Source organism: Balaenoptera musculus, chromosome 15 (assembly GCF_009873245.2).
Source record: "Balaenoptera musculus isolate JJ_BM4_2016_0621 chromosome 15, mBalMus1.pri.v3, whole genome shotgun sequence".
NCBI lineage: Eukaryota > Metazoa > Chordata > Mammalia > Artiodactyla > Balaenopteridae > Balaenoptera > Balaenoptera musculus.
Genome location: NC_045799.1, coordinates 80625135 through 80637712, shown reverse-complemented (window position 1 = coordinate 80637712; position 12578 = coordinate 80625135). Strand labels below are relative to the sequence as shown.

Here is a 12578-nt window from a genome sequence, read left to right as displayed (position 1 = left end):
GATGTCACCCTGAGCTCCTCCAGAGAGCCACCCCGTCTTGGTTAGCATTACAGTTCCTGGCCTGGGACTCCATCTGGTACAAATTATTCAGCGATTGTTTTATTCATTCCACCAGTCTTTATTGAACATGTATGATGTGCCAAACCCTGAACTAGGCCTGGGGTTAGTGGAGGAGACGGACATCAGACAAATGATCGCACAGGTGCGATCACCCTTATATACTTGGAAGGGTGATAAGTGTTTAGAAGTCAGGGTTCTATGACAGTGTAAATTGAAGGGACTCAGCCTGCAGTGGGGTGGGTGGAAATGAAGGGTGGGCTGATCAAGGAGGGCTTCTCAGAGGAGGCGACACTGGAGGCTGCATTGGAGTTAGTGGACATCTTGGGCAGAGGGAACAGTAGATGACAAGCCCTGATATAGGAAGGAGCTCTGGGGGTTCAGAAACTCAAAAGCCGATTGCTGCTGGAGTTCTGAGTAGCCTGGAGGGGGGGCGGCAAGCAGCGGGGCAGCCAAGGTGGACATTAGTTAGAAGTCTACGTGGTCATACTAAGGATTTGGTTTTTGTCCTAAGATTGAAGAGAAGCCAGGAAGGGTGCATGGAGGAGATTTGTGCTTTGAAAACATCACTGGAGCCAGCTTCTGGGTATAGGCTGGAAGCTTGGGCACCAGTCAGGGGCCATTGCTGCTGTCTGGGAGGGTGATGAGGGAGGCTGGACTAGGGCGGGGTGGGGGAGAGCAGTGGACAGGTAGGATCTACTTGGTGAGTGATCTCCCTGGACTCGTCGGTGTGAGGCGCCAGAGAGGGGTAGGGTCAAGGTTTCCATGGATATTTGTTGAGTGAATAACAACCCCCTGGAGAATATATGTCCCTGAATTTGCCGAGTGATAGTGAGGGAAGTCCCAGGATCTGCCCTACAGAGGGAACAAATACACAGAGATCAGAAGTCCCTAGAATTGGTCTGTCTTGGAAAAAAAAAAAAAACAACCAGGGCTAGTGAGACACCAGACAGGAGACTCCACATTGTATCTGGAGAATTTCAGGGTAGCAAGGGATCTGTATGTTTTTGCATCTCAGCTCAGACTTCACAGGAGACTCAGAGAGGCAAGGACAGACTTTACAGGGGGTTCAGAGAGGCAGGACTTGCTCAACGGCTCACAGATGGGCAGAGATGTATTGGGATCAAGTGTTGGTGAGGATGTTTTAAACCATCCAGTCTACGATATTTTGATATGGCAGCATGAGCAGACGAATACAAATACCTGGGGGTAAATTGAACAAAAGATGGCACACTGCTGAGAAAAATTAAAGAAGACTTAAATAAATGGAAAGTTATGCCATATGTATGGATAAGAAGACTCAAATTATTAAGATGTCAATTCTCTACAAATTGATCTATAGATTCCATATAACCTTATCAAAATTATAGTGGGCTTTTTTTTTTTTTGTAGAAATTGATAAGCCAATTAAAAAAGTCAATGGGAATGCAAAGGACCTAGGTGTCCAAGACAACCTTAAAGGAGAACACGATTGGAGGACTTACATTACTGTATTTCAAGACTTACTATTAAGCTATATTAATTAAGACAGTGTGGTTTTGGTGCAAGGATGGACAAACAGATCAATGGAACAGAACAGAGAGTCAAGAAATAGACTCATATTTAAACAATCATTTGATTTTCAACAAGGCACTAAATAATTTAATTTTAGTGGGAAAATTTAGGCCAAAAGAAGGTCTTTTCAATAAATTGTGCTGTAGCAAGTGGATATCCAAATGGAAAACAATGAACCTTGACTCCTACCCAGCAGATAGTAAAATTGTAAAAATGATAAATTGAACTTGATCAAAATTTACAACCTGATCATTAAAAATACACCTTTAAGGGACTTCCCTGGTGGCGCAGTGGATAAGACTCCACACTCCCAATTCAGGGGGCCCGGGTTCAATCCCTGGTCAGGGAACTAGATCCCACATGCATGCTGCAACTAAGAGTTTGCATGCCACAACTAAGAAACCCGCCTGCCACAACTAAGACCTGGTAAAAATAAATAAATATATACATACATACATAAATAAATTTTTTTTTTAAAAACTGGTATCAAAAATACTTCCAAGTTAATAAAAAAAAAATACACCTTTAAGAAAATGAAAAGGCAAGCCACATATTGGGAGAAAATATTCACAATACATATATCTGACAAAGGTCTCTCATGTATCTTACAAATCAATAAGAAAGACCCAAAACCCAATTTAAAAGTGGGCAAAAGACTTGAACAGGCACTTCACAAAAGGAGATATCTAACTGGCAAGCATGAAAAGGGGTTCAGCTTTAGTCAATAGGAATTGCAAGTTAAAACCATAATGAAAGAGTACTGCATACACCCTAGAATGACTAAAATGAAAATGATTGACAATATCAAATGTTGGCGAGGTTATAGAGCAACTGGAACTCATACACTGCTGCTGGGCATGTGAACTTGGTTCATCCAGATAGGTTTGGGACAAGTGTTTGTAGCATCTGCTAAAGTTAAACATATAACCATCCTATGGCCCATCAATTTTATTTCTAGGTATATACCCTAGAGAAGTGAAAAAGTGTCCATGAAGACTTGTACGAAAACACTCATAGTGTCTTTATTCATCAAAGCTCAAAACTGGAAATAACCCAAATGTCCATGAACAGGAGAATAGACACATTGTGGTATATTTACATAATGGAATATTATTTAGCAATAAAAAGAAACAAAGGAGTGCTACACTTAACAGCATAGATGAATCTCACAGACATGATGAGTGAGTGAAAGAAGGCAGACACAAATGAGTGCATGCTGTAAGATTCCATTTATATAAAATTCTAGAATAGGCAAAACTAGTATCTGGCGAGAGAAGTCAGAAGAATGGTTATGTCTGGGGGCTGGGTGATCAGTTTGGAAGGGGCACAAAAGGACTTTGGAGCAATGGGAATGTTGGTGTAAACATATTGAATAGGTAAGAGTTCGTTGAGCGAAACACTAGATTTATCTACAGATCTTCCTCGACTTAATGATGGGGTTACATTCGCGATAAACCCATTGCAAGTCGAAAATGCATTAAATACACCTACTGAACATTGTAGCTTAGCCTAGCCTGCCTTAAACATGCTGAGAACACTTCCATTAACCTATAGTTGGGCAAACTCATCTAATACAAACCCTGTTTAATAGTAAAGTGTTGGCCATCTCATGTAATTTATTGAATACTGTACTAAAAGTGAAGAACAGAATGGAAGGGTACCCACCGTTACCGTACACAGCTGAAGGCACGTTGGGCCTGAAGAATGTTTGAAGCATTGAACTAAGATTAACTGCTGGATGATGGGGATGGTACAGCGACAAGATCGTCAATTTCTCTCTCTTCTGATAAGGCTGGAGAATAGCTGGGAGAAGGCACTGGGGCATCGGCACTTGTTGATGGTTTAGCAGGCATAGTGTTCTTCGGGGAGATATCAAGTTTGGACTGTCCGGTTTGTTTCTTCTTTCCATTTTATATTTCTCTAGAGCAAGCAAGAACATCCTGTATCTGCCTGTCAGCTCTTGCGAATGTCTCATAATTGACGTCCATTTCTTCCAACATCCTTACACCACTGCTGATAGCAGCAAACGTCTCTGCCAGTTTCTTTGCTGTGAACTTTCCTGGTGCCTCAGGCATAACTTCTTCCTCTTTCCTTCCTTCTTTCTTCCTCCAGTTCGATCAGCTCCTCAGTGGAAAGTTCTTCAGCTTCGATACCAACAATCTCACGAGCATCCTCTTCGTCAATGTCCAATTCTAGCTGTTTCCCAAGCACTAATATCTGGGGACCATTTCATCCACAGCAGAATCTTAGTTAAAGCCTTTGAACGTGTTCACACATGTCTTTAAAACTTTCTTCTAAATGCTGTTCATGCATTGCCACGTGACTTCTTCCCATGAGGCAGCGATGGTCTGGGTAGCATTTAGAATGTTAAAAGCTTTCCAAAACTCTCAGAGTGTTCGGCCAGATCCCGTCTCTTCAACAGCCTGCACAGACCGTTGGTGTAAAGAGTGTGCTTTGAACGTAGCTGTGGCGCCTTGGTCCCTGGGTTGAATGAGTGCAGTTGTGTTCGGTGGCAACTACACAACCTTGACATCAGGATGCGTGTCGCTGGTATGCTGTGGATGCCCTGAAGTGTTGTCCAAGATCAGCAGACTCTTGAATGGGATGTTGTTTTGCCTTCAATATTCTCCTGTCTGAGGGATAAAACACTTCAAAAGCCAGGCTTCAAACAATGCTTATGTCATCCAGGCTTTCTTGTGATGGTGATAACAAACGGGAAGCGAATGCTTGCTCACATATCTGAATGCTCTAGGGCTCTCCGAGTGGTAGATTAGGAAAAACTTTAACTGGAACCCTGCAACATTTCTACCCCAAGGCAGCCTTACACGGTGTTCGAATGCCTTGAATCCTGGCATCGTCTTGGACTCTTGATGAATGTATCTACGCTCTGGCATATGCTTCCAGAACAAGCTCATTTCATCGACATTTAATATTTGTTCTGGCAAATATTTCTCATCCACAATTATCCTCTGAAGCTCTTCCTTAAAAACTTTGGCACCTTCAGTATTGGCACTTGCTGCCTCACCGCTGACTTTCACATTATGAAAATTATGCTGCCTTTTGAAGCATTGGAACCGGCCATAACTTGGTATAAACATTTGCATTATTTGTAGAATCATCAACACACTTTTTTAGTGTATGGAAAGACTTCTTGCCCTAGCCTGGATGGTCAGTAGGCTAAGCGGTATGAACTTCTATACCTGGTCTTCCATCCACATGACAAGTTTTTTTTTCTTTTTCTTTTCTTCTTATTTATTTATTTATTTGGCTGCACGGTGTGGCTTGCGGGATCTTAGTCCCCCCACAAGGGACTGAACCCGCACCCTCAGCAGTGAAAGCGCGGAGTCCTAACCACTGGACCACCAGGAAATTCCCAGACAACTTTTTTTTTTTTTTCATGTCATCCGTCAGCCCAGCCCTTTTCTTCATGATGACAGTGAATTTAACCAATGCTGATGATTTCACTGCATCACTCATTTGCTTCTTATCCTTTAAGATGGTCAAGATCGTCGATTGCCAAAGTCCTAACTCACCTGCGATGGCTGTTACTGGCTTACCGTCTTCATGCTGGGCGGTTATCTTGAGTTTCATCTCAAGAGTAATTGCCCTCCTCTTCTTCTTCTCACCAGAAGCAGGAGACAAAGATGGGCATTTTGTAGACACAATGGGATGGGAAAACGCGAAACACAGTATCGAAAAAAATGCTGGTAACACAGTACCCTGTTGAGTATTGGTTGTTTACCCTTGTGATCGCAGGGCTGACTGGGAGCTTCCCATCATCACCAGAGAGTACCGTACCCCATATGGCTAGCCTGGGGAAAAGATCAAAATTCAAAATTCCAAGTATGGTCTGTATTGAATGCGTATCACTTTCGCAGCATCGTGAAATCCAAAAAATTGTAAGTCAAACCATCATAAGTTGGGGACAATCTGTGTTTTACTGCATGTAAATTATATTTTAATTTAAAAAGAGAAAACAAATCCATTACAATGTGAGGAGTGAACTGAGCGCTTTCCTCCCTGGCACTGACCACCGCGCATGGCCACATTTTCACGAGTGTGATACAGGATTAGTGCCACCAGCTCTGGCAGAGTGGAGCTCGTGCTGCCTCCTTCATTCTTGTATCCCCAGTGCCCGGCACATGGCAGGCACCCCACATGTAAAACCAAGCTGTGTACAGGGTGTTGGGGGTACTGAGGAGGGAGCCTGTCAGCTCTGGCTGGGGCTGGGGGTGCTTCACAGAGAAGGGGATGTGGAGTCACACCCTGAAACCCCTTGGGGATTTTTCTCAGCAGAGTAAAGAAGGAGGGGTGAGTAGGCAGAGGAGCCTGCATGTATGTGCAAAGGCCCAGAGGCAGGAAGAGCTGCTTGTTTGTGCTGTGGTGGGAGGAGTGGAGGGGAGAAAGGTAGGCAGGGCCTTATTTGCTGACCTAAAGGGTGTGGTCTTAAGTCTATGGGAGCCATGGAAGGTTTTGAGAGAGGGCAGTCACAAAAGCGGATCTGCATTTTAGAAAGATCAGTGGGTTTGCAGACTGGAGCCCAGGGGAAGGGCTGGGAGTTCTTCATGGAGGGTGAAACGATGGGGACAGAGCATGAACACTTGCACCTGCCCTGGGCATTCAGGAGAGATCTGAGGGTCTGAGCCCTGGCCTGCTGGGCTGGGGAAGCAGCGCCACCTACTGGCTCGCCCTGCTCCTGGACTTCGCAGGCCACCAGGATGCTTCTGGTCCCGCAGTGGGACAGGCCAGCCCGTGGCCCTCAGAAGGAGGGGGCAGAAAGAGACCTCCTCTGGGGGATGAGCTCTCCCTCTGGTTCAGGGGCCTGAGATCAGTACCTTGTGCAGATGCAGGGAGGAACAATGTTCCCCTATACTGAACGAACACAAATTAGTATTACTAGGTTCTGCTAATTCTGCCTGGGTTTGGAACCAAGTTCCACCACCTTCTAGCAGTGTGACCTTGATAAAGTTACTGAAGCTCTCAGTGCCTCAGTTTCCTCATCTGTAAATTAGGAATAGTAATAACATCCACCTGTCAGGGTTGTTATGAGTCAGCAAATGTAAAGCACTCAGAACGGTGCCTGATACGTGGTAAGTGTGCAAAGCTCTTACTATAGCTATTATTATTTTATCACCATCATCACTCAGGGCACGAAGTGAGGAGTGCCTGGCACCTTTGGAGGGCTCATGGGCTGCAGGCCAAGGGGCAGCCTATGGCACAGGGGGCCTGAGGGCAGCTGTGGCAGCTGGAGAAGGACTGGCCCCCGTGGCTAAACAGCTCAGACTCTCTCCTGACCACAGTGGGGACAGGCGAAAGGTGCTGGCCAGGAAGAAAGGGGTCAGATCTGTGTTTCGCAAGCGCAGCAGCTACACGTCCCTTTCTGCTGTCACACGTGCTCTCCCAGGGAGCCCCAGACCCAGCATCGCAGTCCTCAGCGGGCAGACCCGGAAATGGGCTCAGGGAGGTTAAGGAACGTGTGCAATTCACATCGTGAATCAGGGGCAGGGCCCTAAACTCTCAGCTTATGCCCCCACAGCCCGGGGCTCCATCTCCTCCATGGTGCAGTGGTTATGGGAGGGATTCCATAGCTTTTCTGGTCCCTCTCAGCCAGAGCAACAATCTTCTTTCAAGAATTAATTTTAAAACTGACTTTTTAAATTGAAATTAAAGCATCTTCCCTTTCCCAGCTGGGCCAGTTCCTGGCTGGGAAATTTGCAGCAGGAAGAGGGTGTGAGCGTGTGTGCATGTGTGTGTGTGTGTGTGTGTGTGTGTGTGTGTGTGTGACAGCATGTGTGTGAGCATGTGAGTGTATATGTGAGTGAGAAATCGTGTGTTTATCATACAGACAGTCTATTTGGACTCCTTGGACCCACGCTCGCCTACCCACTTATGTCCCCCCAGGCTCCTTCTATAAGGAGTGGTGACAATGACTGGTCCTCTGCCAACCCCCCACCCCCTCCCCAGTGGCCTATGCCAGCTGCTTCCTGCCGTGGATCTGAGAGTCCAAAGGCCTGCATTTGCTCTTGGGCACTTCTCCGTGCAGACTTCTGGCTCCTCACTTGAAAGTTCCAGCCCCTGGCTGCACACTGCCAGCCCCTGCCCCCCGCCACCGCCCCCCCCCACCCCCCGCCGCTTCCCACTTAGAGCTCCAGAGGGAAGCTGGTTTGCCGGAATGTTTACGAAACATGAGTGAGAGGATTTTTTTTTTTGAAAGAAAAATTAGTGTAGCAGGATTCTTCAGATTTAGTGCAGTATTTCTGAAATTCAAAACCTGACTTATGTATTTTCCTGTCAACAGTGCATCTCAAAACGTCACGCCTGCTGCCACCAATTAATTCATAATTTTCCCATTCACGATTAAGTTGCTTGGTGTCAGCAGATGCAAATTCTGTGAAGTCATGCAGTTTTGCTTTCAAGAGGAAGTTGTGCAGACTTTATCAAGCAGCCAAGTTATAATGATGCATGTAAATCGAATAATAAAGCCGAATTTTTGCCCCTCGTGAAAATCAGTCATATGTTTTTGTGTTTGTGTGTGTGTGTTCATTGAGGTATAAGTGATAGATAACATTGAATTAGTTTCAGGTGTGCAACATAGTGATTCAATATTTGTGTATGCTGTGAAATGATCACCACAAATAAGTCTAGTTAACATCTATCACCACAAGTAGTTACAAAAATTTTTTTTCTTGTAATGAGAACTTTTAAGATCTACTCTCAGCGATTTTCAAATATGCAATACAGTATTATTAACTATAGTTGCCGTGCTGTACGTTACATCCCATGACCTATTATAACTGGAAGTTTGTGCCTTTTGACCACCTTCACCCATTTTGCACTGCTCCTTATCCACCGTCCCCCAGCTTCTGGCAACCACCAGTCTGTTCTCTGTATCTGTGAGCTTGGTTTGTTTTTATTTTTTTGTTTTTAGATTCCACCTATAATGGAGATCATACAGTATTTGTCCAAGGTCTTTCCATGTTGTCAAAAATGGCAAGATTTCACTCTTTTTTATGCTGAATAATATTCTAGTGTGTGTGTGTGCCACATTTTCTTTATCCACTCACCCACTGATGGATACTTTGGTTGCTCCCATATCTTGGCTATTGCAAATAATGCTGCAGTGCACATGGGGGTTCAGATATCTTTTTGAGTTAGTGTTTTCATTTCCTTTGGATAAACACCCAGAAGTGGATCTTATGGTAGTTTTATTTCCAACTTTTTTTAGCAACTACCGTACTGTTTTCCATGGTTTCCAATTTACATTCCCATCAACAGTGCATGAAGGTTCCCTTTTCTCCATATCCTCACCAACACTTATATCTTGTCTTTTTGATAATAGCCATTCTAACAGGTGTGAGGTGATATCTGTTTGTGAGGTGTGGTTTGGTCATATATTTTATATTCACTATTCTTGGAGTTTCACAAAATAGTATCAAACTTATTTTCAAGAAAAATTTCAAAATTGTGTGAAAATTTACCATGGAATCCCACAGCAGTTTGCAGGAGCATTTTGTTGCTGCAAGGGCCCCACTACTGAATTGCAAGTTTTCACTGAAGTGTCTCTCTCTCATCTATCAGGCTGGGATTTTCTCAAGGATGGGACTCCGTTTTATTAATCTGTGACCACAGTATTGCATGTAGTTGATGCTCAATAAATATTCATTGGGGACTTCCCTGGCAGTCCAGTGGTTAAGACTCCATGCTTCTACCGCAGGGGGCACGGGTTCAGTCCCTGGTTGGGGAACTAAGATCCCACATGCCACGGGGCGCAGCCAAAAAAAATACGTATATATATTCATTGGATGAATCAACCAAAAGAAATAATGATTGGGAAAAAGGTTGGAGTTAAGTGACTTGTGGGTGGTTGGAAGTTGTACAGGTTCTAATGATATTTTTCTTTTCCGTATTCATTATCTTGGGCTGCCTTAACAAAATATCATGGACCAGATGGCTGCAATACAGAAATTTATTTTCTCAGCCAGCCACCTCTCTGTGTCCTCACATGGCCTTTGTTCAGTGTGTGCATGTACGCAGAGAGAGATCTCTGTCTGTCCTCCTCTTCTTAAAAGGCCACCAATCTTATTGGATTGGGGCCCCACCCCTCTGACCTCATTTAACCTAATTACCTCTTCAGAGCCTATGCTTAAGTACAGTCACATTGTGGGGGTTAGGGCTTCAACATATGATTTCTGGGAGACACAATTCAGTCTGTAGCAGTCATTTCCCCACCCTAGGGGGCCACCCTTGGAGACTTGTGGGAAGGCAGAGCTGGAAGGGACTTTACAATGCACCCGACACAGAGAGGGGTGGTCACTCGCCCAGGGCCGCATAGCCTGTGGGAACAGAGCTAGGATGATGGGCTCTACTGCCTGGGGGGCTCCCAGAGCCCTAGGCTGGGTGGTTTCAGTAGGAGTGGGATCTGGGGTGGGCGGGTAGGTGCTCACACTGTCCTGACTCTGCCCTTGTGTTAGTTACAGGACTCTGATCAGACCCACGTACAGAGTGTCCTACCGCACAGTGACGGCGCTGGAGTGGAGGTGCTGCCCTGGCTTTACCGGGAGCAACTGTGACGAGGGTGAGTCCGCCGGGGGCAGGGGGCAAGAGGAGGGGGTGCTGGCCAGGCCGAGCTTCAGAGTCTACGGATGCTCCTCCCTCCCCTGCCCTCCTTCTGCGAGCAGCTCTCCTTTCTTCCACATTCCTTCCTTCTTTTTCCTAAGCATCTCTGAACCAAATGCTCAGGACTGGCCAAACTGGGGTGAGCCCGGCACCCTGCCTGTGGGCACAGAGGTGGGGTCCCGTGTGCACTGCTTGGGCCAGGCATGAAGGAGAATCGTAAGCCCTGGCCTGGGGAGGAGATTCAATGTACAGCCTATTTCTTCTGCTCTGGCTCTGACTTACCCCAGAGCCGGGGCAGGCAGAGCTGGATATCTGGGCTCTGAGCAAATGCAGATGAGGAGCCAGGAGCCTTGAAGCCACGCTGGTTGTAGAATAAGGCAGATGGACCTGGTGGGCGGCAGCAGCAGGAAGACCTCACCCTGCTGCCCTGGCCCTGTTGCTGGGCAGGTGCCCAGAGGGAGGAGGGGAGGTCGGGACCCAGAGCCGCAGCCTTCCCTCTGAGCCCCGGAGCCAGGCTCAGCCTGGCACTGGAGCTTGACGGGCCCAGAGAGCAGCGCTCAGGTGGGATTCAGAGACAGCGACAGAGCCCATCCCCGCAGCACTCACATCCAGGGACAGTGGGTCCTGCCTGACAAACAGGTTTGCAGCCCACCTGGTTTTCCAGAAGAGCTGGGCAGTCCCAAGGCTCAGGGGTCAGTTTTGAATTTGGAAACAGTAGTTCTCCTCAACCTCGACTTTCTGACAAAATGATCCTCTCTTATCTTTTTTTATTACCTAACTTACTGATTTTAGTTATATGTATATTTAAAATATAAGTACTCTATATGTGTATGCTTTTATTGTAAACTGCCTAAAAGTCTTTGGATTACAAATAATAGCCTAAGAACAGGAAGGGCAGTAATGATAATGATGGTGATGTTTCAGTGAGCCTGTGGCCCAAAGCTGGGCTGAAGGAAGGGGTTGGGACGTGGAAGAGTCCAGTGGTACCTCCTTTACTGGTTTGTGAGCCTGATTCTGGGAAGGGAGGTGGACAGCCTCAGGGGCTGGCCCATACTTGGGGGGCACAGGACTGCCTGGGCCTTTCTTTGGGGAGAAACAGAAGGGACCCCAGGTGTGAGGGGCTGAGGGGAGGCCTGGCTCCCCCAGGTGAAGGCGTGGGCGGCAGGACTTTGTGCTTTATGTGTTGAATGACCACGGCTCACACTGGGTCCCTTGTTGAGGCCGGAGGCCCTCAGAACCAGGATTTGGACCATGGTTGTGGGAGAGACCTCTGGTCCCTCCAACAGAGTAGAGCAGACCTGTCCTCTGGATTCTGCGAGGGGCTGGGGAGACAGGGCGTTCAAGGGCAGTGACTGATTTACCCTTAAGTAACTGACTCAGCGCTTTTCAGTGACCAATAAAATGAATACCGTTGGCTCTACCCGATGAAGTACTGCTTGCCATCAAGACCTCCACTTTAGAAGCCTCCCTAAGCCTTAGGAAGGCTCCTGGGTCCTTCTTTCAGCTCCGGAGCCTCCGAGGGCCCCCCGCCCCCCGCCACCTCGTCATCGCCTCAGCCAACTGTAATCATGTGTCTTCACGTTGGCCTCCCCCCACCCCTCGCCACCCTGCAGGGCTGTCCAGTTCCTCTAGGGGTAACTAAGCCGCACCCGAATGGGGCCCCTTCCTTCCTCTCTTGGAAACACTGCAGTGCTGGAGCGTATATGTTTTTCATCTCTCTTCATACTCTCTTCATTAGAGAAATGAATGAACCACGAGATGAAGTGTAAGTCTCAAAATGTGTAAGTCATAATTCTCACACAAGTGGCTTGTGAGCGTGCGTTGTATTGAACTCATGGATTGTGGAACCAGCAACATGGCAAAGCTGATTCAAAAGAGATTGGAGAAACTGATAGATATGCAGATTGGGGTCCCCAAGACCACGCTTAGGTTGCTGCCCTGAACCAGAGCTCTTAGTGGGACTCAGTTGTGTATACACGGTGGCTTCCTGCATGGCTGAGATGTTTCTAGCCCCTCTGGTGGTTGAGCTGGCACAAGGGATGCCCCCAGAAATCACAGTGTTGGCATAAACTATCTGGCCCAAGGCTCCCAGACCCTCTTACCAGATAGGACATTTCAAGAGCTTAGAGATACCTCCCAGGAGCCAAGTGCAAAGGCCAGACCTCTCTTTGAGTTAGGTTAATCCTTTACTGATATGTGTGTGTGTGTGTGTGTGTGTGTGTGTGGATACACATATATATGAATATATGCATATATAATGCATATATTTCATACATATGAAAATATAGGAACTATGATATATTTTAAATATATATGAAATAAGAACCTGAAATAAAATCACTGCGTTAGAT

General features: G+C 46.4%; 1 protein-coding gene across 1 annotated transcript in view; it reads left to right on the top strand.

The window, feature by feature from the left end:
- Positions 1-12578, top strand: part of COL26A1 (collagen type XXVI alpha 1 chain) — a 173450-nt gene that overhangs the window by 64797 nt on the left and 96075 nt on the right. The window contains 1 exon segment of the mRNA XM_036827463.1: positions 10083-10186. Within this exon segment, the coding sequence (XP_036683358.1) occupies positions 10083-10186 (104 nt within the window).